Genomic DNA, 27,587 nt, shown 5'->3' with positions numbered 1-27,587 from the left:
CTTATAAAACGATAAAAATGTATTATATTTGTGTTAAATTGTCAAAACTAATTAAAATAAATTAAATAGTATTGATAGTTAACATTGTCATTTAATTGAACAAGAACAGTTTTTAAAATTTATATTAAACATGATTGAATGCATCTAAGTAATTTATCCATCTCTATATCAAATGAAGATATTAAAAATTTAATGCGTGATATCAAAGTATTAATAGTATGTACAAAGTCGAAATAATGGTAAACTTCTACCTCGATTTTTAAAAAATCATTTACTAATGTAAATAAAACATAAAGCAAAACGTGTAATAAAACTGAAATTTTTGGAAGGACGGACACTTGGAATTCATGAAATCCTGAATCAGGATAATTCGTTGTCTTTCTTGTCCAACATTAAGATGCGATATATATATATATATATATATATATATATATATAATTAAGTAAGCTTTTAATTTCATAGATGAAATATATATACAATGAAAACAGATAATTATGCGTGAATAATTTAACCTATGTACATATTGTAACCATGAGTCAATTATTTTAAATGAATAAAGGAAATATAATTTGTACATCTATCGTAATGAAAGTAATAATAATGATAATAATAATGATACTAATTATAATATAATACATATTAATGTAAGTTTAAATAAATTAAAAAATACTGTTTATCGTACTAATAAATTAATTTTATTTAATTTAGCGTGTATTCATTTTTGTCAGCCACTATTATTTTCATATTCCATTATTATTCAGAAAACCACTATGGAACCAGAAATTGCGATTATCCTTTGGTCCCCAAAAAAGACTCGCATTGATGTGTGAGTAAATTAATAAAATGTATTCAGTTAATTATCACTTTTACTTGTTATTATTTCTCCATCACCTCCAAAGCTTTTATTAATAATAAAAAGGCGTCATTCGATCTATCTATAACTTTTTGAAATAATATAAAAATAATTTTTTTTCACTTTTCAAGCCAATACTGAAAAGAACACAAACTACAATAATTATTATATTTTATGTCATTTTAAAACCCATTTCATTCCATTTGGCAATCGACATTCGGATTTGCACATATGTTCCTGGCTTCGAGTTCAATAAATTTAGGAACGCAATAATTTTTTAGTATTTAACATTTGTATTTAATGAATTTATATTCAGTGCTTACTTAAGCAAAATCCCATAACTCGTGCTCTTATTGACAAATTTATCATTTCTTCTATCGTTCGTTTTTACGTTCACTTAGTTTTGTCGCTTTTTTTTATAACAAATGTATTCACTCATTTACAATTAAGAATTAATAAGGAAGATTCAGGTGTACAATATATCTGTAAAAAATTAACTTTATGTTGGCATTATCGGCCTCCTTGGTTTTCCATCTTATACTTCCCCTCTTTATGTCACTTTTTTTTCCTTAATTGCAGTCATAAAGTTTTTTTTTTTTTTTTATTTTTTTTTTCAATAAATCCGAGATGTTTATTTTGATATTATAATCCAAATTGTTCAAAATGACGATATTTTAATTTTGCAAATTATACTTTGAACTTTATTTACTATATCGAGTAACAAATAATTAATATGATTTGTTTGATTGTTTTGTTTCGTATAATAGGTATTTTGACATTTGAATATTGACCTGAAATTCCAAATTTCCATGTTAATCTGCACATATTTAGAATTAACAATGTCGAAGTTATAATTTTGCTATATGATAATATTTTTAATGTTAAAAATAGACTAAGAACAAATACATTTTATAATTAATAAATTTTCATATTCAAATTGCCAATTTATTATTATTAAAAATTAATATTATATAAATGCGTGTTTAAATATTACAACCATATTTTCATATTAAAAATTTTCCCTTAAATTTACCAAAAATATTAAAATTATAATTTTCATACAAAAACATTCTCAAAAACATCGATCTAAGTATTAGATCTAAAATTTTAAAAATTGTAACTTGCACAAACGAGTTAATTAGAAGATAAACCATGGATTTTGTTACATAAAAAAGGATTAAGATAGATGAATAAAAGTGTAAGCCGAACAATTAAAAAAAAAATAAAAATAAATAAAGGGAAATATTAATTTCACACCTTTGAATATAAGACTTTGAGTCAAAAGTAACTAAAGCCAGTGATAAGAACGATTCATATATGAAAAAGACATGTTTTATACGCACTGTTGTGCCTAACACTATGAAAACTAAATACGCACGTATCTCGTCGTATTTTATTTAAGTATATTTCTTAATTTTCTTCAAATTGAGGACGAGGTTCATTATAAACTTATGACATTACAATTGTTCGTATAATTTTCTAACTTCATGTATATATATATATATATATATATATATATATATATATATATATATATTTCGTAATTTATGTGATATGCGGTAAGGCGAAAACTCAGCTTATATGGGACATACTTCCATTTTCTTTTTTGTCAACGAATCGAAATTTATCAGAGGTACCATCAAAGTGCAAATACGGCATTCGTAAAAAGCTTCTTCTTACAATATTCTGCATTCTTTTTTCAATACTTTCAATGATAAATTAATGGATTATTCAATGGGCATTTATTGGCAGCTTTATACTTAATTTTTCATCATCATCTAATACAATGTTATTATATATATATATTAAGCTTATTTAATTGTTTTGTTCTCTTTTTGTCGTATTCTTAACAACGTAACTAATTTTTATATAAAGAATACTACTAAGATTATCCATTGTTTCTCTCTCTCTCTCTCTCTCTCTCTCTCTCTCTCTCTGTCTTATTTACCAATACAAGATTTTACCTTCTTTTATTTATATTATCTCATAATTATTTCGATTCATTGGGCAAATTTATTACTTTCTTATACTTTAAAAAATCAATAATTATTTGTCAAAAAAGCCTAAAAGTTTTCGCCATATTGAGGGGTAAAAAGCAATGATACGCATAGAAGTATTCGATGTTCGGATCTTTCATTTCTTTTTATCTTTTTTTACGCATAAAAATCTAATAAGGCTGAAAGCTTATCAGCAATCAAGATTACAAACTACTACGAACCTGCGTAGAATCGTATTCTCTTTGTCTTTATATTGTATCATAAGTTAATGTAGTCAATACTATTGTATATGATTAATCATTGCATAATATACATGTATTACGATGCACCATGCGATTATATTAAATTTTTCTATAAGAAAAGAGAGTGCATTAATTGTAGTGAACAAATCGTATTTCAATAAAAATTAAGAAAATCCAGGTAAATATTTCAAGAATAATTAAAATCATAAATCTTTTTCTGTTAATATTATAGATTAGTGTGATTAATTTTCAAATCTATATTAAAGTGGTTAAATTTCTTATTAAAAAATCACTTTATTATCAATAGAATGATAATCTATCAATGCTAGTTACATTGATACTTTATTATCGATCAAAAAATACAATGGACCGATAAGTGGAGAGACATTATATTATACATTGCTTGCTTATTATAAAATTGGAAAAAAATCTGTATATTGTAGTAATATTTATTTAATCAGTTATGTCATTCTAAGTGTAATTTGCTAAAATAAAAATAAAATGTACAATAATATTAGGGAAAATTGTAGTGAAGTTTAGATGTTTTTGAAGTTTTTTGATTACAGGCATTTATTATGATTCATTCGCTCTCTTCATCGTCGAATTATAAATGTGAATTTTTACATTGAAAATTAAACGAATGTTAGTCACATCTAGTTGTAATGACAACGTTTTCTGTAATTATCTAACAAGTATAAAGTAAAAGTCCGAATAAAATATAGCAAATGCTGATGATAATTAATTCACTGGTTTTCTATTTACATGTGCTACTACAACAAATTCATATAATTATATCCTTAAAATTTTTCACGATGCCTTTATATTTATGGTTATTTAAATATTTGTATTCTTAAAGAAATATTTACCTGCATAAGCTGTTTAGTAATTTTTAATGGAATAAAATGTCCATACATCTGCCGATATAAAGATTACAATTAATTTACACAGCGGAATTTTACAATATCACTTTAATCCTTCAACAATATCTCTTCGACCAATATAGGTATCTTCAAAGTTCTTTATTTATCAAAATAAAAATAATGCACTGGCGATTAACATTACTTTTAACATTACAGGCGATCTTATTTCAGCGCAGTAATTTTCTCGTTTCGTCGTTCCTGCTTTCTTAAATCGCGCTTAAATTTTAATTGAACTTACATCTGTATTATTGTAATAGGATCGGATATCGCAAGCACTATATATTTACGTATCAGTCGCGATTTTTCACTTATTTAATTATGCTATATAAAAGTTAATTATTAGAGAAAAAAGTCCTCTTACTGTTAACAATTTTTTTTGTCACGCATCTGTTTTATTTTTCTTTAAAAAGATTATGATCGACTTGCCGCGCACTTACATACATTTTCATTGCGACTATCAACTGAATCATATTACTTTACTATACTTTATATTAATTTATTCAACTTATCGTCCCGCTAATTGTCGAGATAAGGAGGAAATAGTTTTTAATAATGTACAATAATTGAAATGTTCAAGTGATAATTGAATTGATAATCATTCTCTTGTTTTGAAAATAATATGCCTTTGACATATAGTTATACTACGTTATAATCTGTTTTATGATGAAATCTGTCATTGATTTGAGAATGCTATATACTAGATATAAAGACCATTATTTAGAAATAATATTTTAAATGTTAAATGTAAAAAGAAAATTTTACAATTTTACTTTAAACTATTTTCATAATATTCTCAAAGGCTAGAATATTATAATAATATCGACAAGATTCGTAATAATGCAAACATTTGTTTTCCAAATCATTCTCAAAAAAAAAAAAAATTAATTTAGTCATTTTTTTAAAACATTGCATTCTTAAGAATAATTGATACGGAGATTAATGTAGCATAAAATTTCTCATCAATATGTTTGTTCCTTTCAATAAAGAACCGAATGATTTTCTATTATCTATTAAATGTTTTTCTACTTTTCATTACAAATATAACACAATCCTTAGAATCTTAAATTTCGAAAGAAAAAAAAAATATGAAAACGATTTTTCCCCTATTTATTTCCTTAAAAGCTATTTACCGCCGTTTTTAAAAACTACCTTAGTATTTGATATGAATGTAATCTAGTTAGATTAATTTAATTATGGAAGAAAAATATATGTGAAAGACAGTAGTAATTTTCCGTATATTAAAAAGAATATCTATGTAATGTTAGCATTATTTATTAATTTCCTCGTGGGAAGGAAATGTTTTTCACCTTTGTCTCTTATTCTAATTCATCAGCAGATTAAATGATTATTTGCTCGACGATATTATTGCATTAATCTACATATTGGATTTTTTGCCCTTGATAAAGAATTTATTATTACATTATATTTATACAAAGTTTTACTGAAAATAAATCCTCGAAATACTAATTATTTCACCATAAAAGTTATCGTGCCAAAGCTAAATGTGAATTTTATTCTTAAATATAATACGTAACTTGTTTACAGTCTACAGATATTTAAGAATTTAATTGGAATTGAAATTGTATTTTGGATCAATGTTAACTATTAGATTAGATATTGTAATTCTACTGCATTAAGATGACATTTAACTAAATTGAAAAAGAAAAAAAAATTATTATCCAATTGAAATCTAAACATATTTTAAAATTTGGTTAATTTTTTATATAAATTTTATTATTTGATGATGACGTAATTGAGTGAATGTCAAAGAACGAAAAATAATGATTTTAAAAATAGCAACGTCAAATTTAAGATTTTAATTTATTAAAGAAAAATTTTTAAAACGTTCTCCCTTCCATGCAGTTCGCGGTTAAAAGTCCTAAAATTGTAAAAAACATAAATTTATAAAAACAAATAGTAATTATCGACAATAGTTAAAATATTGAAAATAATAATTTCAATTGAAGTAATTTTGAAGAATCGTATTGAAAAATTTTGTTTCTACCGATATCTTTGTTTAAGACGTCTTTGTTTTATCTTACCTAATCCATATTTTTTTCTCAATTTTTACTTTCACCTAGGCAGCATTAAAAGCTAATCCCTACAATTTTCATAAATTTGGCGTTATTGAAAATTTTATTATTATCGTCTTTTCTTAATTATAATATTATTAGTGAGATTTTCCACATGTATTTTGACATTTCACTGGTCAATATGAATTAATGAATTAAATCTTTCATATTGTTGAAGTTTTATTAAAGTGTCTGTTTCTGTGAATAACATTTTTCTAAGGTACGATGTATTCATATGTAAATTTATTCATTTCATCAATATTCTTTTTGAATTTTAAAAGATTCAATATATATATATATATATATATATATATATATATTTATATTGTGGCTTAAAATTCAAGCTATTCGCATCTCTCTTTCTGAAAATTGTGTCCCTTATTCATTATGTATACGTTTAGTAGATACAGATTTTCAGTTAAAATAAGTGGAGGCCATCTTTCTGTATTTCTGCATTTTTATCGTATGGATAAAATTTCTTTTACAATTATCTCCTTTAAACGATGATCCAGCCAAGTTTTAGTGATGCTTTGAACAAAGTTTTCTTTTCCGTTAATTGCGATGGCGATATATTTTTGCTTACTTTGACCTTTGGAGTTTAATTTTTACGACGAAAGCAGTCGATGGATTTTCTCGGTTATTTTTTTTTTTTTTAATCATTACTTTTGTTAATACGAAATAATTAAATATTTTATAATATAATATTTAATTTATAATTCTAATATTGGCATCAAAAGATTCATAAATTTAATAATATTTTTTTATGTGAATAAGCATATATTCTAACCTGATTTCTCCTATACATATTGGAAAAGTCCTTGACTGATTTGTCAGAATATCTTAGGTAGTAATTATATTGCTTTATACTTTTTTATTGATTAAACCACCAGAAATGTTTTTCTCTGAGAAAAAATGAACTTGATGCAATCGTGTTTTTCTTCTATTATTTTATTAGATTATTTTATTTTCGCAAATACGTAAATAATAAAATTGAATTTCTGTTCACATTTATGTTAACAAAAAAAAATTGTAGATACAATTAATTAATGCTGTTAACGAAATTTATTAATTTCATTGTCAGTTCTTCTAAAAGGATTCGATTAATGTTTCTTTTATTCACTTATTGAATTAATAAAAATAATTTATATAAATGTTTTTTCAATTACTATTGCCACTAATAAATCTATGCAATATGCATTTATCTTTTTTAAGTAATTTCCTGCATTGATAATTATAATTTAATGTAAGAGTATATAATTTGATTATGCCTTCCAAGATTCTATTAATATAAATATTGTTTCCTTTATAATAGTAATTAATTTTATTTACCTAATCGTTAAAAATTGCTAAAGCTAAAATCAATTAGCCCAGAAAATTGTCAAACAATTTTATTTACAAAATTGTCGTAAAATTCGTCTAAATAATAAGCTTTGTTAATGTTTGTTAATCAATTAATAATAAGTATAGTGTATATTTTCTTCACTAATATTATATCATTCTATGTAATATAAAAGTTAAATATTAAATTACTTTCATTGAAGAGTATATGAAAATTATCTCACAATTGAATTCTAAATTTTATTTTTACGGAAAATATGTGATTGGCTTTGTGCACAAAGTTACCATAATAAATTTATTAAAGCTAAAGTTATTGACGTAATTCAATGAAATACAAATTTGTTATTATATATAAAAAAAAAACAGCTTCAAACAAATAATGATACTATGACAGCGTGAATTTATTTAATAAAAATTCCAATATAATAATTAACATTTTAACGCCCTATTAAAAATATTAAGTTCTGTGATATCATTTAATTTTTTAATTAAACAAACCGTTATTTTTATTTTATTTATTATTTATGTAATAACTTTTGTTACAATAATTGAAATGTTTACAAAAACAAAAACAAAAAAAAAAACAAAAAAAAACTATTAGATCGATATTAAGCAGTATTAGTATTGAGTATAAGTTGTATGAAGAAAGAGTGCTAATTATTTATTTGTACACTAACTGGTTAAAAGTAATAACAACTAATGCAATTAAAATCCATCCAAAAACAACGTTTTCTTTAAATATTTGTTATCCATAATTATCCTGTTTTTAAATGGTCTCATGCATATTCGAAACTTTCGACAAATATTGAAAAATTGATAAATTTCCGATTAATTGCTGGACGACAAAAATAACAGTACCCTGTGTTAAAGGTTTCATACTCATCGCACTCGTCCGCTACTTCTCGCATAATTTTTATCGGATCAATTGAAAAAGCCTTTGCAAAATTCCAGTGAAATCCGGAAGCCCAGGCGAACTGTTATCGGCGCGATTGGAGCATCGAGACAAGGCAACATGTCCCCTCGCGTAAAAGCACGAGTCGCCTACGAAAGAGCTACGGAAAATCCATCGACCGCACCCGGGACGAAAGAGCAGTCGTGGGGCATCATACGGTAATAAAAGACGTGGGTCAGGTCGGAAAGATGCATTGTGCGGAATTCGCCGATGGAGCGCACCAATGGCAGGATGCACGGGACGCAACGTGTTACGTGTTTTTGTGTATGTGTGGCCGCTCATCATTGTATCTCGCAGAAGGAGACCTTCTGGGACTGGTCCTTGTTGCTCTGCTCGTGCTGGTGATCCGGATGCTGGCCGTTGTAACCCGCAATTTCGTTCTTCGGGCTGCCGACCAGCGAACCCCCACGACTCGCGTGGGGGCAAAGCGACTGTCATCTTAGTTGAAGAGTCGAGACCATCGGCGGACGGGATGGTTTATTTAAGAGGATCCTCTCAATCTCGGTCATTGTCGACATGGTCAGCCGTGGAATGAGCTAAGGCAGAAAGAGAGATACAGAGATAGAGATAGATAGATAGATAGATAGATAGATGGATAGATGGATAGATAGATAGAGAGAGAGAGAGAGAGAGAAAGCAGCTCGCGCTATTATCTGGATTCGATAACTCACTAGGAGAGCACATTGGCAATGTTCCATTTTCGAATTTCATTAAGCAGTGGGGAATGAGGAACTAATCGATTACCGCAATGTCAATTTTATCGAAATTAACTTCTTTTACATATTTTTAATATACTATTTGATATTGCAAGTATTATTCACTTACATGTGCTCGTAAATAAATACTATAAACTCTGCTATTTAATTTATTAATACGTTGAGTGTGAATTTTTTACTATTCAACTATTCGTTTTAAAATACTAGAGACATTTGTTTATTCGTATTTATCATCTTGCTTTAGCTTAACGGTTAATTCGCTTAACAGTCGCAGCTATATATTCAAATACATTTAATAATAAATAATAAATAATAAATAATAATTCAAAATTCTTATCGACGTAGTATCGGATAATCTTTTCTCAATATTTGTAACATTAGTTTTAGCTTTTACGAAAACTCTATTCTAATGACATAACTATGAGCATATTTGACATTGTATGATTAATATCAAACACATCTGAATGTTCATGTTCAGATGCAATCGTATTTAATAAATGTTCATACTTGATTCGTAATTTATGGCTTGCAAACTTGCACGAATAACATTTCTTAAGCTCATCTTGTTACCCATTTTGTAAAATTATAATTACAACGGTTTATCAATTTTTATAATATAAAATTTATACACCATTTTAAAGTTATTCTTCGATTAAATGTCTTTAATGTCTTTTACAACGTCTTTAATAAGATTGTTTAAATAAATTGAAAATTAAGGGAAAATTTTTCTCAATCAAAGAATTTGAAAATGCTCATGTGTAAACGTATTTTTCTAAATAAATGATTTCCAAAGGTCCCCTCTTAAGGAAAACAGTTTGCATAAATAGACAAATGTATCTGTATCTTGGAGTTCCTCAACAAGTTCAACTTGTGCGAGATTTTAGTTTCCAAACCAATTCACACAACACCAGTCAACATTGGCTTCTATGGAACTGAAAAGTAAATATACGACACAACATGCATATTGTATTATCATGAATATATTATAGCTTAAACAAATCAAAGTAGCTTTATTACTCAGATAAAATTAAACGACAATGTCAATCAATTTTATGAATATTACAATTAATTGAACATTATTTATAATTAATACAGTACACATATAGAGTAATTTAAAAAGAAATACATAAAACTTAAATTTAAGTTTCTGTTTTTTAAATGACATTATTTATTATGCACTAGAATTTTCCTCTTTCTCTCAACATTACTATTCAATACGATTATTTAAGATCGAAATTTATGTTTGCTAACTGATTTTGAGCAGACATTATTAATCCGATGAATTAATACAGTAGAGAAAGTAAGTAAGAAATGGTAGAACATAAAATTGAAATTCCAGAATCTTTTGTCTGAAAAAATAATAATCACTCACTAAAGCAATTTCCTACACGTACTTGAAAAAATTAATTTATTTTTTGTTAACCTTTTACATTATTATAATTTTATATTTTATTATTTAAAATTGTGAATTACAATAAATTCTAAATAATGCTTATTTCTAGGAAATATTATCAGAAAACGATAGAGTCGACAATACAATACAGAATACAGTACAAACTAAGTTCGAAGAAAATTATTTATCTATTTAAAACAATGAATGTTAAAAGTATATCGATCCAATTATATTATTTCAATTAAAAAACATTTTAAAATAAAAAGCTTTAGAAAATCTTCCATACTTTGAAGTTTTTATACTTTATAAATATATTGTATGGCAAGAAAGGACAACAGACGATCTTTTTCATTTAAATGTAATAGAACGTACCTTATTACTAATAACATATTATAATATAGAAAATGTATAAATAAATAATATAATAACAAATAACATTAATATTTCGATAGACTGATGATGCCATACGTACGTGCATAGTGTATTAATACTCTAAATATATAAATGATAAACTTGTAGAATACATTTTACATAAGAATAGTTAATTATAAAATATAAAAAGAATCTCTATCGTATGTGTGTAATTTTTGTCGGATTAGTAATAATTTACAGGATTGGATGTTTAAAATAAATAAAAATTTCATGTTACATTTAAACAAAAATGAAATGTTAATTAATTACGGTAATTTTTTTTTTATTACAAATAGGTCAATTTCAATCTTAATAGAGAAATTTTATTAAAAGAATTTTATAAATAACAATTATAAAATTGAGTTTCCCTATATAAAAAGTAGCATTTAATAATTCATAAATACTTGTCAATTACTATTAATGTATTATCAACATTTGAAATAACAATATGAAAATACAAGTAAAACCGATAAAAATATATATGTGTTTTTTATTATCTTTAACGTATATCTGATAAACGTATCTCTAATAACAATTAATATTCAAATAGGCAAATCACAAAGAAAAAATATAATGTTTTCAGAAGCATTGAAATGGTAATGTAATTCTGAATATAATTTTACGTGTGTACACTTAATTTGCATAGATACGTGGAAAATATTTATTGAATTTTTTCCAAAAATTATTTGTAAAAATGTTTAAAATCTTTTGCTAATAACATTTTTTCTTCATGATCAATTAATAAAATGCTATAATAAATCCCTTGCGTAGAAAGTAATATTTTAAATGAATATTATTTTATAATGATTAACCAAAGCAGAATATATGCCTACAATTATATAATAATTGAATTAGTTGCACAGTTACCATAACAATCAATCAATCTCTGTTCTCTTTAAACTGAATTATAAATCCATAATTTGGTATTGCGATTTAAGCTTACGTAATACTTTGAATTTTCGACAACACGTGAAGTGATTCTAATAAAATATCCAAGTTAACGATTATAGAGAATTTACCAATTAAGCAATTTTATAAGAATTATTAAAATACAGTTACCAAAACAATGAAACCACTATAATTTATAATAATTTATTATAAGATTATTGGATTCTCACTTCAGAAAGCAAAATAATAGTAATAAAGTAATAATAGCAAGAAAATAGTAATAAAGTGGTACAGTAAGTAATAATAGGTTGTAAAATATTAGAAAATTATTAAAAAAAAATAATCAAATTAGTAGGAGTACAGCAAACTAAAAGTAATATCAAAGAAATATTGCTTACTTAAAAATACATTGAACGCTAAGAAATTAGTAGTTATACAGATTGAAAGTTATACAAAAGAACTTAAATTTATTTAATATTATAATTAACTTTCATAAATTAATCTCGTTAAATCTAAAAAGAATGATAGTAATTATGACATAGATATCATAAATTTTAAGAAACTGAATTTCAGTCATGAAAAATGATATGAATAGAATAAATTTGAATGAAATGCTTTATAAGTCATAGAAATTATACTGTCATAAACATTAATGAAATATTTATCGAGTTACATGATGAATATTATTAATGACATAGACCTGTAGGAACAGAATATCCTTTAAATTTTTATTGTAAATCATTAAATTGTCATTTTATTATATTTCGAAGATACTTCATTGTAATTTGTTTTACTTAAAAATATCCTATAATAAATTCCTATTAAATTAAGCTGATTATATTAATAATAATAGCATTCATACGCGGCATAATAAATAAATAGGTAAAATATTGGAATTTATGAATTCGATAGGAATATTATAATGCACGAGAGCGGCTGTGTATCTATAATTCTAAAAATATTGTATTCCATACATCAGAACTGAGTTCTACGAGGGGAAGAAAAATTTTCTACACAAAAACAATAATGTAATTTTACTAGCAAAAGTTGTAATGTACTATTACGGTGAAAAACACTAAAGTTTTTCCACGAAGGTTGAAAATTTAAGTGTGAAGGGGGCAAGCGAACTTCGTGGTCGTGTTGAATTCTCGATTGTTCAAGAACAAAAGCAGTCCGGACTGAAGAAGTTTGCCTAAAATTAACCCAAAGGAATTGTAGCGAAAATTTTAGAGTAAATAGTATAAACAAGTATATGCAATGTAGAACAAAACTATTTCTGTAACATTCCGATGAGTGTAGTTTGAAAAAATATAAATTATTTATTATGAAAATATTATTTCTCATTTTTATTACTGTTAACTGTTTACATATTCTACATGGTCACTAACCTTTACATAAATTAATTTCTATTATATTAAATAAAAGTTTCATTAAGAAACTTAATAAATTATAATACTTGTGTAGTATGCTTAATTGAGTATCGAACTTTATTTTTTTTTTTTTTTTTTTTTTTTTTTTTTTTTTTTTTTTTTTTTTTTTTTATAAAATAGATATATCAATAATAATGTATGATTGTATAAATTCTTACGTACATTCAAAGTAAACAAATTATTTATTTGACAGCCATATCAATGTTGGAAAACGTATTCCATATTAAATATTACATTAATAATAAAAGAAAAAAACTTTCCTATACTTTTATAAAATATATTTTCGTACTTTTACGAATGAAGCGATTACATCGAGTTAAAAATATTTAAAAACAAAAAAAAAAAATAAAAAAAAATATTTAGTTACTTTTTTTACCTCGAAAAATGATAGAAAATAAAAAAAAATTTTAAATATGTTAGTATTTTAAATAAATAGTTAGTCAATGTAAATTGACTTTTCAATTTAAGGAATTCAGATTTTTTAATAAAATATTGTATATTAATATTCACAATGATTCTTTATTATACAAAATATTATATACCCACATGACTCTTTTTCATTAAAAATTGAATAATTAATTTATTAATTGATTTTTGTTTGCGTTTTTTTCTTTGTATTAATTTGAAATATAATAGATATGATTTCTGTGAGATTTTCAAATCGTCAATGATATTGTTTAAAATTATTCTAAAAATCATTATTAAAGTACATTGAAACACGCGTGTAACGTGAACCGATGAATATCTTCTGTTGTACGTTAACAAATCTTCAATGAAATTTATTTTGTAAAGGAAAATATTGATTTAAACATTTATATTGTTGATTAGATAGTGCGTAAAATGTAAAAATAATTTCGATTCGTTCTTCGATTAATATTTATTACAAGCTCGTTTCAAGCTCGATTTGATTTGCACGCCTTACAACTCTGTGGCAAAATCTTCTTTATATAAGTTATTGAAGCGAAATATACCAACAAAAGTCATAAATATGACAATGTATTTTAAGTATCATTATTGAAGGTAAAAGTGAAATTTTTAAATGTAATAAATAATAAGATATTGCTGTGCGAGTAAGAGGATTGAATTTGAAGAGAAGGAAAATAAAGCGAATGTGGCGAGAGGAGGAGGAGGGGGGGGGGGGGGGAATGCTGATTTGCCTATAAAACCATATAACATGTTACGAAGCATTTGGCAATGTCGGATGATATAAACACGAGTTGAACAATGAATCGAATGTACTTGTAGCTTATGATAAAATATTCACGTATTAAATATGCATGTTATGTCCGTAAAATGTGAGAAATCCAGGGGTAGAAGAAGAAGACTTGGGTGCTCACCTGCAAGCTCTGGAGGCTCTCGTAAAGCTGTTCGATGTTGGTCGCACCGAGGAGAAGGCACTGGACACTTTCATTCTTGAGGGACCATGCGATCGACAGTTGGGTGAACGTGCAGCCGAGTCTCTCGGCGAATGCGCAAATGTCACGTATCTTATCCGAGTACCTTTTCGTCTCGGAGTCCATCGAGCCCTTGCGCCATTGCTCCTGTCGACGGAACATTTTCATTCGATCGTCGCTACAATGCCCGCTTTTGATTGATGTCTGCCACTAGGCTCTCCCTCGAGCTACAATACTCGCGCGCCATTTTTTCACATTCATTGTCAACTCTCGTAAAGCACGATCAAAGGGACGATTATTTCACACGCGAATAAAGCGACTTTCTTACGCGACTCCTTCTACATCGACTATTAATCCACCTAACACTGTCTTTCGTTATCTGTGCATTATATAAGGGCATTTTAAGGGAGGCTAAGTTAATTTTAAGGGTCTGTGGCGACATTGGAATGTCGACGATTGACAAGCTTGCGAAATTCCTGTTGCTGTTTTCTTAAATTCCTCAATTTTCTCAATCGCATATTATTATCGTTCATTTGCAAGTATCGCACAAATGAAGTAGCGGAATATCGAGATTTGATAAAACTCTCTATATAAAGACCGAGACTCGTCATTCAAGGAAAATTAATAAATTTTTTTTGCGTGACAAAGAAGCAGAAGAAAAAGATGACGAAGAAGATGACGACTAATTTTCATCTACTTGCGCGATATCTTAATCGCCGCTACATTAAAGGTCTGCGCTCTAGTTTACTGATGCAATAAGTTTTTCGCTTACATGAGATTCTCGGGAATCTTCTACTACTGCGGCACGCACTTTTTAATGCCGATGAATTCTATTATATATTGCAAATATGCGACTTACCCTGTACGAAGATCTCGATCTAGAAAGAACCGACATACCGATATCTTCGCCCCGAGTCGATATCATGCCGATCGACATTGTCGACCAACACATCAAGCCGACACCTGTAAAAACATTGATTGCATACTGTGACAAAGGCTGTTTGGTAAATTTTAAAATAAAAAATTCATTTTATGGAGTACTAAAAATGAGCACTTTGTCATTTGCTAAGTCAATAATTGTCTGCTGCATTGTGAATGAGAGAGCAGTTTTACTTTAATAAGATAATGTACCGAATGTTATGATTCTTATTGGATCAATATAATTATTTATCTTATGATCGCAAATTTCATACTATTATATTATTAATATCTTCGACCAATCTCATAGACGCGTCAAAATTATTTTGCAAAAATAATATCGAACGCGTCTATAAAGATATTGGGAATTTTAATGTTGAACTATTTTCTTGAATAAAATGAAATAGTTTCATTGAGTTATTGACAAATTATTCTATCGAACATTATGCGCTTCATAATTAAAGGAATAAGGACTACATGGATATATATATATATATATATATATATATATATATATATATATATATATGTATATATATAATCAATTATTTAAGTATAAATTATAATTTCTGTACATTTTTAACAAAGAGTAATTAAAAATATCCAATAGATATGGACTAATTACAAAATATTCTATAAAACAATATAATGTTAATAAACAATCATTAATTTTATGTTATTATTATCTTACATTTCATATTCTATACTTAAACAACATTACACTATTATGTCAATAGAAAAATAGTAGCAAAATATGAATGCGAATTATTTTGCAAATTAATTTTGTAGACATAAGCCAATAACGAATCATAAAAATTTATAAATTTGGCAAACAAACTATAAAGCACGGAAAATCGACTGAGTTATGCCGCTTTAATATACTAATATTTCATTTAAAAGAAATTTTATTCATTTATTTATAATAAATGAAACTAATGCAAAGAATATAATTAAGTGCAGAAAGAATTTATTTATAAATACCGTATTATTTATTTACTTGTTTTTTCATTTATAATTGCAAATCAAAATTGTATAATTTTTTTTGTTTTGTTTTATTGAACAATTATGAGCATAACTTTAACGAAATCGAGCAATATACGTAATCTTATGCGTGAAACTTGAATGCTTTATTGATGTTGGAAAAGTAATTAGCTAAACAAACTAAAAAGTTTTGTAAGTAATTAGAATTCTCATATACTAATCAAAAATAAATCTGCAATACAAAATATATTGAAAACTCAGAAATATTATTATTATCCATTTCAATCAAAATATTAGATAGTATAAAATTGTGTATAATTCTGAATTTTAATTTAGAACTTATTATAAGTTGAATAATATCAATAATTAGATTATACTATTTACTTATCTACTTCGATATTTGTATATATATATATATATGCGTATGCGTATGCGCGGGCGTGTGTGTAATGACTATACTTACAGAAACGAGCGTAAATCTATTATTTAAAGTACTAAAAATAAAATAGAATTAATATAAATTATTTCTCGCATGCATGTATCTATATATACAAAACATGAAAGAATATTTTTTAATAAAGGTTAATATATCATATTGAAAACATTATTATTTGAACTTTTTGTATTTTTAAATATTGAATATCCTTTTAAAAAATTTTTAATAATGCTTGTACAGCATTTACATAAATTTAACTAATTAATTAATAAATAAAAAAGAGCTCATAACTTGAGCAGCTACAAGCACAAATTAAAGTTCAGAATACTATGCTAATTAAATTAACAATAACTTCTTTAGTTCGTAAAATAATTTGAACTAAAAAATTTTTTAATGAATGTTCTTTTAAAATATTCTATTTATTGTTTAAATCTAATGATTGTTAATGTTTGTTAATATGTTAATAATTGTTTTGTTAATAATTTTGAATAGTAAATTTTGAAGAAAAAAAAACATGTAGAATTTTATTTGCCTATTGAACGAAACGTGTAAACATTTAATAATAATTGCCAATATTTAAAAATTCTTTCACAAAAATATCACGCAGGCATAAAAAATTGAAATATTTTTTATGATTTGAAAGGATTGAAAATACAATATTTCACATGCTCTCTAGCGCATTTGAAACATTTCTTTATATATACAAATATTTCGAACGATAAATTGCTTAAAATGAATGAACTTTATCAGTGTAAACAAAAGTAATCAATTAAAACGATAATGTTAGCCGTGATGTAAATTTAAAATTTCTTAAACGTGACTTATCTTACCTATCATGTAAAAATCGATTTTAAGTAGATCACGAGGAGAAGCAGAGAGACGGAAATAATTCAATAGCTTGATTTCCTCTGCCTCTCTCGATTATACTATTTCGCATTGTACAACTCAAGGATCAATAAATGAAAAATCTTTCTAATGCTAAATAATGTAACTTGATTGTATAAGTTGAAGCAAAAAATTAATAATAAATTTCTCGCTCGTATCGAGTGCTTTTATGTCGAGTGAAGAAAATAAAACGTAAAAATAAATAAAACGTAATAAAAAATAAACACATCTGATAATGCAATTTACCAATTTCGTCAATGTATTTTACCAATTTTATTGTACAACTCGGGCATGTAAAGCTCGGGTTTATCTCTGTAGAAAAGGTGATATTCCGCTTGCTCGACGATTGGCGTTACGCAATTGAATTGCCGGCAGTTGGAGTAAGCTTCCATAATTTCGACGGGCGACCATCTTGAAGTCCCCCAATACATAGCCCATCCTTTACTTATCACATAATTCATAGCGCGAACGATTTCTATGAAAACAAATTTTCTGATATTTTTATCCCCTTAAATTTAATCGCATTAATAATTCTTATTTATATTAGAAAGAATATTATTTATTTTTCATTTTCGCAGTCATATATGTTATATGGTCATTTGAATTTTCATAATGACTTTAAATACAAAAGTTCTTGAATTTTCATGTAAATTATCATTGCGTGTTTAAAAACAATTTAATCTTGATTGACGGGATTACACACAAGTAATTATTCATTAATAAATTTGTCGAATATTATGAAATATACATACCTTCCATGGGGCAAGTTGAATCGACTTTGTGAATCATAACAATGTCTATGTAGGATAATTGAAGCCGAGCCAACGATGCCTGTACCGTTTCAATAATGTGCTTCCTCGAAAGTCCTCTTGCCTCGGATCTTAAATTAATAATTAAATAATAAATACGTCATTTTCGCCCTTATAACATTTGAAAATAAACGTGCAAATAAATTCCTAATTTAGTCATTGATTAATGGAGCAGCTGCAACAATTAATCACCGCGCGCTCCATCATGTGTCACCGAGTACGAGATAATGATTAATGACATATTCATTATTCTCGTATCAATGAAACACTTGATTTTATGAAATAATGCTGTAGTGTGAAATTAAGAAAAATCGATATTTATTTAAAAACGTATAGAAAATTATCTTCGAAAATATGAAATTAATTTCAATTAAATGTATTAGATCGCAAATAAATTATAAAGTGAATCTATAAAGAATCTTCATCTTTTTTCTTCTTGTTTTTTTTTTTTTTTTTTTTCTAGAGGATTTTATATTCGGTTTAATACACCTGCTGTCCAGTATTCACATTGGAACCTCAATGAAGTGTGTTGAATATAAAATAATTGAAACACGTGTGCCAAAATTGACCCAAGCGTTGGCATTCCTTTAATTTATTTTACAAACTAACAGTGCCGCACCTTATTAGGCGGTAATGATCATTTCAGCTAATTCTTTGTTCCAGCTAAAATACTTGCACGTACCCTATCTTCTTTAAATTTAATTAAACATTTTCTCTCCACTACTTTCGTTACAGATGCCTGAAGATCTTTTATTATGCTATTCCGCTTGCTTGCTGAAACCTTATATATTGCTCTTTTCTATTTCACTTACATCCCTCGCCCATCTTAATCATTATAATTAAATTACCCTTATAACATGGAATTCGATATAGATTGTCTATAGCTTATGACTGCTCGAATTTTTCCATTTCATTATCACATTCTAATTTCCAACTTTAATCACTACTGTACTAAGTTCAGTGTAGATAGAGGAACATCGATATTCTTATAAATATTATAAATATTGTATTTGTAACAGTTTGAGCTTAGTTTATTCATTAACTTTATTCATTTCATTTAATTTCATAAAAAATATTATAATTATTATTTTCTAAATATTATTACCTTATTTTCTAATATCCTTTATTTTATTTATATCGATAATAACGGTACTAGATTTACTAGATAATTGGAAAATTAAAACATATAACTGTTGCTAAAATCGCTATAGTTAATTGGAATGCTCCTAGCTTAAGTTAAACTTTTATTATTAAATTGACAACTATACATTTACACTGAAAGTTCACGTTCGATTTCCATGAATTTCAATTGAATTTATGAATTATTATTATAATTAATTATGCATATTCTAGCGAATTTACTATAATTGTCAATTAATTTTTGAAAATAATATATTGAATTAGTCTCGATGCGTTAATATATTTTTTATAAGAAATTTAGTATTTTTGTTCAAGTTTGATACTTTAAAAATAAATTAACAAATATACGTTTTTTTCAAGAGAAAACGACTATGTAACGACTATTTAATTCTATATACTTCATTTGCGTTGCAAGTGAAAATTTTTCCTTTCAATATCGCTAATACTCTTTCTACTTATATGTTGCTAATTTTCGTATTAAATAGTTTGGTTGCACATAATAATTATACATACGAATAAATCAACATCAATTAATAAATCATCATAAATATGTAAAACTATAAATATATAAAATTTCAGAAGAACTCTAAGAAGATCAGAACTAAAAGAGAATATATATTTATCATTAATTAAATATATATTATCGGAATAAAAAGAATTATCTTGAAATGCTCATATATATATATATATATATATATATATATATATAATTACATTTGAAAATTGTTTTCTGACAATTGTATTAAAGAAAGTTTTAAACAATAGTAACAATATAAGCAAGTTTGATTATTATTGGTTAGGGCTTCAATGACCCAAATACTAACTACAAATCCTTGTATCCATTCATTTGGAAGTCTTAGAGTATTATTTCTTACCATCTACTGTTTAAAATAGAATTTCAAATTGATAATGTCACACTCTTTACCTTGGATATTTCGTTTTTATCGAACGTTATTATTTTTCTTTGCTTTTGCACTATTTCGAATACAATGTGGTTATTGTAATTTTTTCAAGTAGTTAAATCCTATGATGTGCTTTAACCATTTTGCGTATGTGTGTGTAATATTCTCTCACACTGTTGAACTCGAGAGTCAACGAAACCTAAGTAACAAAAATTATGGCTAGCACAATTATCATCCCAGATCCAATTAACTAATGTGCATTTGCCTAAGTACAATACGTTTGCCTAAGTAAAAGAGAAAGAATATGTTTCGATCGCCCCAATTTTCATAAGAAAAACATTATTTCTATAAGCTAGCTATTGCAATTAAAAAATTTATGTATACAAAAGTTTGTATACTCTATCATCGAATGTCATTGAACATACCTCAACACTTTATAGAGCCCATAGAGAATGAGAAGTTCGTGTTTAAATCATCCTCACCGCGGTGCTTATTTTTCGCACATCAACCCTCTAGGAATAGAACCTCGGAATTTGCAGTTTTACAATTCGCCTCATCCTCGTCATGGGCTACATATAAAAAGCCGCGCTCCAGCCCCATCCATCAGACTCACTTTGGATTCCAGTAGATTTTCGTGGTAACGACGTAGCTGGTGCGACTCCAATTGCGCTTCTGCAGTATACGCCCGAGCTGGATCTCGGCCTTGGGTCCGCTGTGCGCCTCGCTAAGGTCGAAGACGTTGATGCCACTCTCGTAAGCGAGGGATATGACGGCCTCGGCGTTCTCCTCGCTGTTGGAGCCGTTCGCGCTGCCGAAGGTCGTCCAGGTGCCTGAATCGGAAGCAAAAAACCGTCCCAAGGGAACTTCCCACATTTTTCGCACAGCGGTCAGCTCGGGTCATAGCGACTGAACATCGATTAACGCATTGCTCCCTACCTTCGACGGTGGCTACGCCCCCCCCCTCAATCCCCTCCTCAACTAACCCCTACTCGCCCTACTCCCATCCCTCCCACCTCCCAGTTCCAGCCCCCCAACCACCCGTTAATATCGCGCAGCTTACTTATCGGTGGATTAGCTGGGACCGGGAGGGCTATCTAATAATTTCGCGAGCTAAGTCTTTGAGCGCTGGCGTTGATTTATTTACAGGGAAAAAGCAGCTCGCCATGTCAAGTGGAAATTACATTTCCCGGTGCAATGATTAGCGTTCGAGGGACTGAGAAGCATTTTTAATTGCTAGATAACATGGGCGTGCGTGCGCGTTTCTATGCTTTGTAAATAAAAAGGCAAACATTGATTACGGGCTTTTCGGGCTAAGACGACATTTTCTCACGGGTATTACAAATATACGATGCAGAACAATTATTATTGTTCTAAGCATAACAATGGGCGTACCCATAATTTTATTTACTTGGAATGGGGATCTTTGACTTAATTTATTATATGCGAAGATGACTAATTCATGAGACTTGATGCACCACATTGCAGACTTTACATTATAAAATGAAAAGGGTAATTAATCATTATTTCGATTATTACTCTCCGTAAATACATTTAATTGGCCGCCAAGAATATTTATCTTATTTAGGCTAATAGGACAATAGTGTTCATTGAAATTAAAGAACAAAAGGGAAAAGAAATTCTACACTAGCTAACATGATTTAAAAGATAAATAATTAGATGCATTATTATATGATAACAAATTGAAGCTTTTCATTCGAAACTATTGATTCATTGTTTTTTTTTTCTTTTCGTTTTCGTGTTCACGTTTATTTCTATTTTTTATTTATTTTGTCTGTCGAACGGTAATTTATACGGCTATGCAATTCTGAATTCCTTGTTTCTTAATGAAATATTTTTGCAATTCATAAAATTAAAAAATTAAGTGATTAAAATATTTACAGCGTGAGCGAACAGTCATGGCAACATTAAATCTTTTGAAATTCATCGAAAAAGCGAGATTTCAAGTTGCCCTTTAGTTGTTTACGGATATTAATTGTTTGCCAGCATTGCGGTAAAATAAATAGTTGAAGAATAAAATGTCAATTGATATTCTACCTTTATTTAGATAATAAACTAGGTAATGATGTTTTTTTTTATAATAAACTATGTAATGTAAATTGCAGCTAAACTTTGATCACTTTGTAAATATTTTAATAATATATATATATATATATGTGTGTGTGTATATGTATATATATTCAATTAATTTAGAAAATCTGTGTAGATTTAGATATTTTTAAAATTTTATTTATCTAAATTATCATTACTTGGATACGAGTTAATTTTGTTTAATAGTCACTTGAATATATTTTACATACTAATTGAAAATAATTTATATCTCGCATTGATATATTGTTTTAAATATTTTATTGGATGTTTCCTATTAAAAATAGTATATCAGCTAAAGAATTGTCAATGAATGATAAAATAATAATTATCATGCATAACAATGATAATGAGGTATTAGGATGTGTAATATATAATCTTCTCACTGTTATAAATCTGACAAATTCATGCACAAAGCGTTAAAATATTAATAACAATGTTAATGTGAGAGTTTTCAATAAAATTTTATTTAATTCGAAATTGAGTTGCTACGTGCTTGCCATTATAGTTAAATTTAAAATGTCGATAACTTCGTTCCTTATACTAATTTAAATTCTTTACAATTCAGCTATCCAGTAAATATAATACTTTTTATTTTAATTTATAATACTGTTTAGTTGAATATATTAAAGTAAGTATTTTATGAACTTTGAAGAAGTGCAGTAAGCCATCGATATCTTACATTGAAATACTTTATTAACTCGCAATTATCTAATTATCTCATTATAAACAATTCACTACGAATCATAATTTATATAAATCATATTGAAATTTTGCAATTAATAGATTTTCCATTTATTCATAATTATTAGCTGTATTGTGCATTACTAAGTCTTTTAATCTTCGTTAAAGCCACTCGATAATATTTTTGCTATTGTCAAGTGAAAATACCTTGGAGAGAAATGGTAAGCTGAGAGGTAAACAGACGATTAATACACGGACATATTCAAAAAGTATTATGGCTACATTCAAATATAGACGCAACCACAATAAAACGATCCACTTTGCTCTCCCATCAGCTAAGATCTTCACTCACAAAGCGACGATCGCAGAATGGGCGATAATGATTGGGAGGGGGAAGGGAGAAAAGCAGGAAAGAATTGCATTGCCATTCTTGGATAAGTGGTAACGCACACAACATCAGACGGGTAATGCGATCGTTTCCCCCTCCCACGTCGCACAGCTAAGCCGCGCTTTTTCAGGGCGATTACCTCCAATATTGCTGCACCTCCAGTTGCATATTCGAGGAAGATGGCCATTTCGCATTATCCTCGATGGACGATTTGAATGTCAGACGCAGAGAGCGACAGGGGAGTGGGAACGAGAGGAGGACGGCAAAATAAAAATGAATCGCGCTTTTATGCGGTAAAGCCAGAAGACGAAAGGAGAATCCCGTGGGACGTGGAATTCGTAATCCCCTGAGCAAATCCATGCAACAAAAAAGAAAATGGACGAAATTCAAGACGGAGTATTACGTATGCGACGGCGGAGAAGATAAGAAAGCGGCAATTATCGTTACCCTAAATAAATCGAAAGATTAATAATAAAAAAGTACGTAAGGCGATTTATTTATTCGGAGCCCGCGATTAATATTCCTTCCTAGTCACTGCTTAAATCGTTAATTTTATTGGGACAATAGTACATATTTTTTTTATTTATTTATTTATTTATCTATTTCATTTTTATGTATAAAAGTATTGGATAAATTATACCTATTCAAAGAATTTTGAAGCTATTCATATTTTTACTTATTGCATCTTAATTACAATTATCGATCCTCAATAATTAACTATTTTGAAATTCAAGATATTATTTCCATCTCTTTATATCACTGTAAAATTCTGATATCTAAAAGTAGTCTCTTATAGATTTTTATTATTTAAATTTGAATTTTCAACGCATTTAATTATATTTGAAAATATATTTCGTACATTTTTTTAGAATTAGCAATAATTTTCATATATAAAACACAACATTCGATGCTTATATTCCTATGTATAAAATTTTTTTAATATGTCGAAATAAGCGATTTTTATTTTTTGTAAAATTATTCTTTGACTTGAACCATTCGAGAATAATGCTATTTTTTGAAAATACAGACCCATTCGACTTAAAGATAAGTAAAAAATCTCAAAAGAGTCATCGATTATAATTAATTTTATTACTTTACCAACTTTTATTTAGTTTTTATATTATGCTTATGGTTATTTTAAATATATTGTAATTAAATAATGATTGGATAATTTAGTCATTAATTTTTGTAAAATGGAAGTCCTATATTATATTTATTGTAAATTGTATTAAATTTATCATCAAAAGTAGCTTTAGCATTTCTAAATACTATAATATAAAAATTTTATTTCTACGACATTTGAATAATACAACAAGGTATTTAATTACAATACTTTTGATAATTAATGAGATAAAATATATTCTAAAATGGACTGTAGAAGGCTTTTCATTTATCATACAGATTTAAGTGAGTGTTTTCAAAGTAATTTACATATTTAAAATTCTTCGTCTTTACACAATTTTTCATTCTAAGCAAAAAATAATGGATGAATAAATTTTAAACATACATAACCTTTATATATCGCCCTAAAACGTTATGTGAATTCAATATTTAAATTTGCTCTTATTTAATGTATATCGATTATTCATGTAAATGCTAGTCACCTAGAAATAATTGTATATTAAAATAAGAAAAAATCAGAAGAAAAAATCACTTCAAAATATTATGCTAATTACTTGTAATTTTTTAATAATATTATTTATGGTTTAAAAAAAAACTATAAAAAACTAAAATATTTAATGATCAATTAAATATATACCTTTAATAATAATATTTATTAAATCATTAAAGATTAAACGATCTAATATATTAATATACAATAGAAATTTACATATTATTAATAATTTATAAATAAGTTTTATCTAAATGAAAATTTATATAATTTATATATATATATATATATATTTCAAACATATTATAATTAAATAGTCAATTGTTTAAATCTATAAATTATTAATTTAAACTTTATAAATGTTGTAAATTTCGCTATAAAATAATTTTAAATAAGCGGGTAGTAAACATTTTATTTATACAAAATAATTTGGAGAGAAAGTAATTATTTATGAATGTTCTGTAAACATGAAAATGATCCATTTAAAGCCAATATATAGATATGTATGCGTGCATATATTTACAAATACGAGCGTGATTTCAATATCGTGAAATAGCAAGTATTTCTTGATTTGAAGTTAAAACTTGTAAATTTAGAAAGCGTCAACTTTATTCCGAAAAGCAGCATGTGCATTACTAAAAATATATTGTTAAATTTGAAATTTAAATAAAGTTTTCGTTTTGCAAACATCACTTATTATATATAGAAAATGTAAGAAGTCGATTGAATTATCTAGAGTTCATAACTTTTTAAATATCGTAAGGTATTATATAGAGAGTAAAACTTACAAAAAATCAATTGTTCAAAGTATTCGAAAAATAGTGACAAAATATCCTTTTTCAATCACATTGAAATAGTTATTTTGTAAAGTATATTGTTATAACCTTCGTAAGCGTCAAGTAATCAACTATTTGTATACTCAATATTTTATATTCTGTACAGCTACCAATGTGCTATAAATACAAATATTTGAAAATAATTTTTAATTTTAGAAATATTATTTATTCATTTAATTATGTTTAATAGTTTTTTTTTAACAACTTTAACAAATATAACAAATTATAATTCTTTTACGAACTTTATTTCAAAATTATCCTATAATTATTAATTGATAAAAGAAATATATATCATAATATTGTTTGTGATGCATGAGTTCTATTATTAAATTTTGACTAAATCTACTTCAAAAGAATCTAATACAAATTTGTTTTTATAATTATGTATAATAAAATTAAATAAGAAAATCTTTAGGTAGATTGTCAATATTTGTAACATAATTGACCATTTTTTAAATGCATATAAAATGTAAATATAAATATATTTAATGTAAAATATATTTTGATGAATTTTTAAGTTAAATGTCATTTAGAAAAGGTATTGGAAAGTATTGGAAAATACACAGTTATTTTCATAATCAGAGCATTGTTTTTATAAATTATTTTTATAAATTAAGAAATTTGAATATATTCAACAATATGTTAAATTATAATATTTTATTGCTAAAATTAATTTATTGCTTCAATTTACTTACTTAATATTTATATATATATTTTTTTTATTATTGTTGATGTTATTGTTGTTGTTGTTGTTATTATTATTATTATTATTATTATTATTATTATTATTATTATTATTATTATTATTATTATTATTATTATTAAAATCATTATTATTTTTAGAAAATCTATGAAAAATAAGAATTTGCTTCTTTATATCATTGCGCAATATTTGTGTGAAAATTAATTTTTAATATATGAACATTGAAGAGATTTTCATGCTTCTCATAGGGAATAACGTAATCTAATACGAAATTCATGTTTGAAAGAAATTGTCGATTTTTGTTTGCGATTTATTGTCTCATACAGGGAAAAGGTTTCTATGTAATATAAGAAAAAAAAAGTTTGTTATTCCGAAAATATTATGTAAAATTCAAATACTTGCAGACAAAATATTTCCACTTCTGATGTCATGTATCATATGCGTTTGCATCATTATGATAATTTTATTATTATCATTTTCCTTCCTGATTCATTTAAATTTTGATTATTTAAATAGGTACTTTATATACAGAGATGAAAAATTTTCTCTCGTTTGCGTTTTATGATACGCGTGAAACGTAC

General features: G+C 26.4%; 1 protein-coding gene across 1 annotated transcript in view; it reads right to left on the bottom strand.

Moving 5' to 3' along the window:
• Positions 1 to 8,525: 8,525 nt before the first annotated feature.
• Positions 8,526 to 27,587, bottom strand: part of Hk (potassium voltage-gated channel subfamily A regulatory beta subunit hyperkinetic) — a 22,984-nt gene continuing 3,922 nt past the window's right edge. The window contains exons 3-8 of the mRNA XM_011501316.1: positions 21,291 to 21,507; positions 18,579 to 18,706; positions 18,095 to 18,301; positions 15,466 to 15,569; positions 14,550 to 14,810; positions 8,526 to 8,910 (exon numbers count right to left, since the gene is read on the bottom strand). Of these exons, the coding sequence (XP_011499618.1) occupies positions 8,809 to 8,910; positions 14,550 to 14,810; positions 15,466 to 15,569; positions 18,095 to 18,301; positions 18,579 to 18,706; positions 21,291 to 21,507 (1,019 nt within the window). The 3' untranslated portion in view covers positions 8,526 to 8,808. The remainder of the gene's footprint in view (positions 8,911 to 14,549; positions 14,811 to 15,465; positions 15,570 to 18,094; positions 18,302 to 18,578; positions 18,707 to 21,290; positions 21,508 to 27,587) is intronic.

This window comes from Ceratosolen solmsi, unplaced genomic scaffold (genome assembly GCF_000503995.2).
Source record: "Ceratosolen solmsi marchali unplaced genomic scaffold, CerSol_1.0 scaffold3, whole genome shotgun sequence".
In the NCBI taxonomy this organism is placed as follows: domain Eukaryota; kingdom Metazoa; phylum Arthropoda; class Insecta; order Hymenoptera; family Agaonidae; genus Ceratosolen; species Ceratosolen solmsi.
The sequence above is the reverse complement of the archived record's forward strand: the minus strand, read 5'-3'. Positions and strand labels throughout refer to the sequence as shown.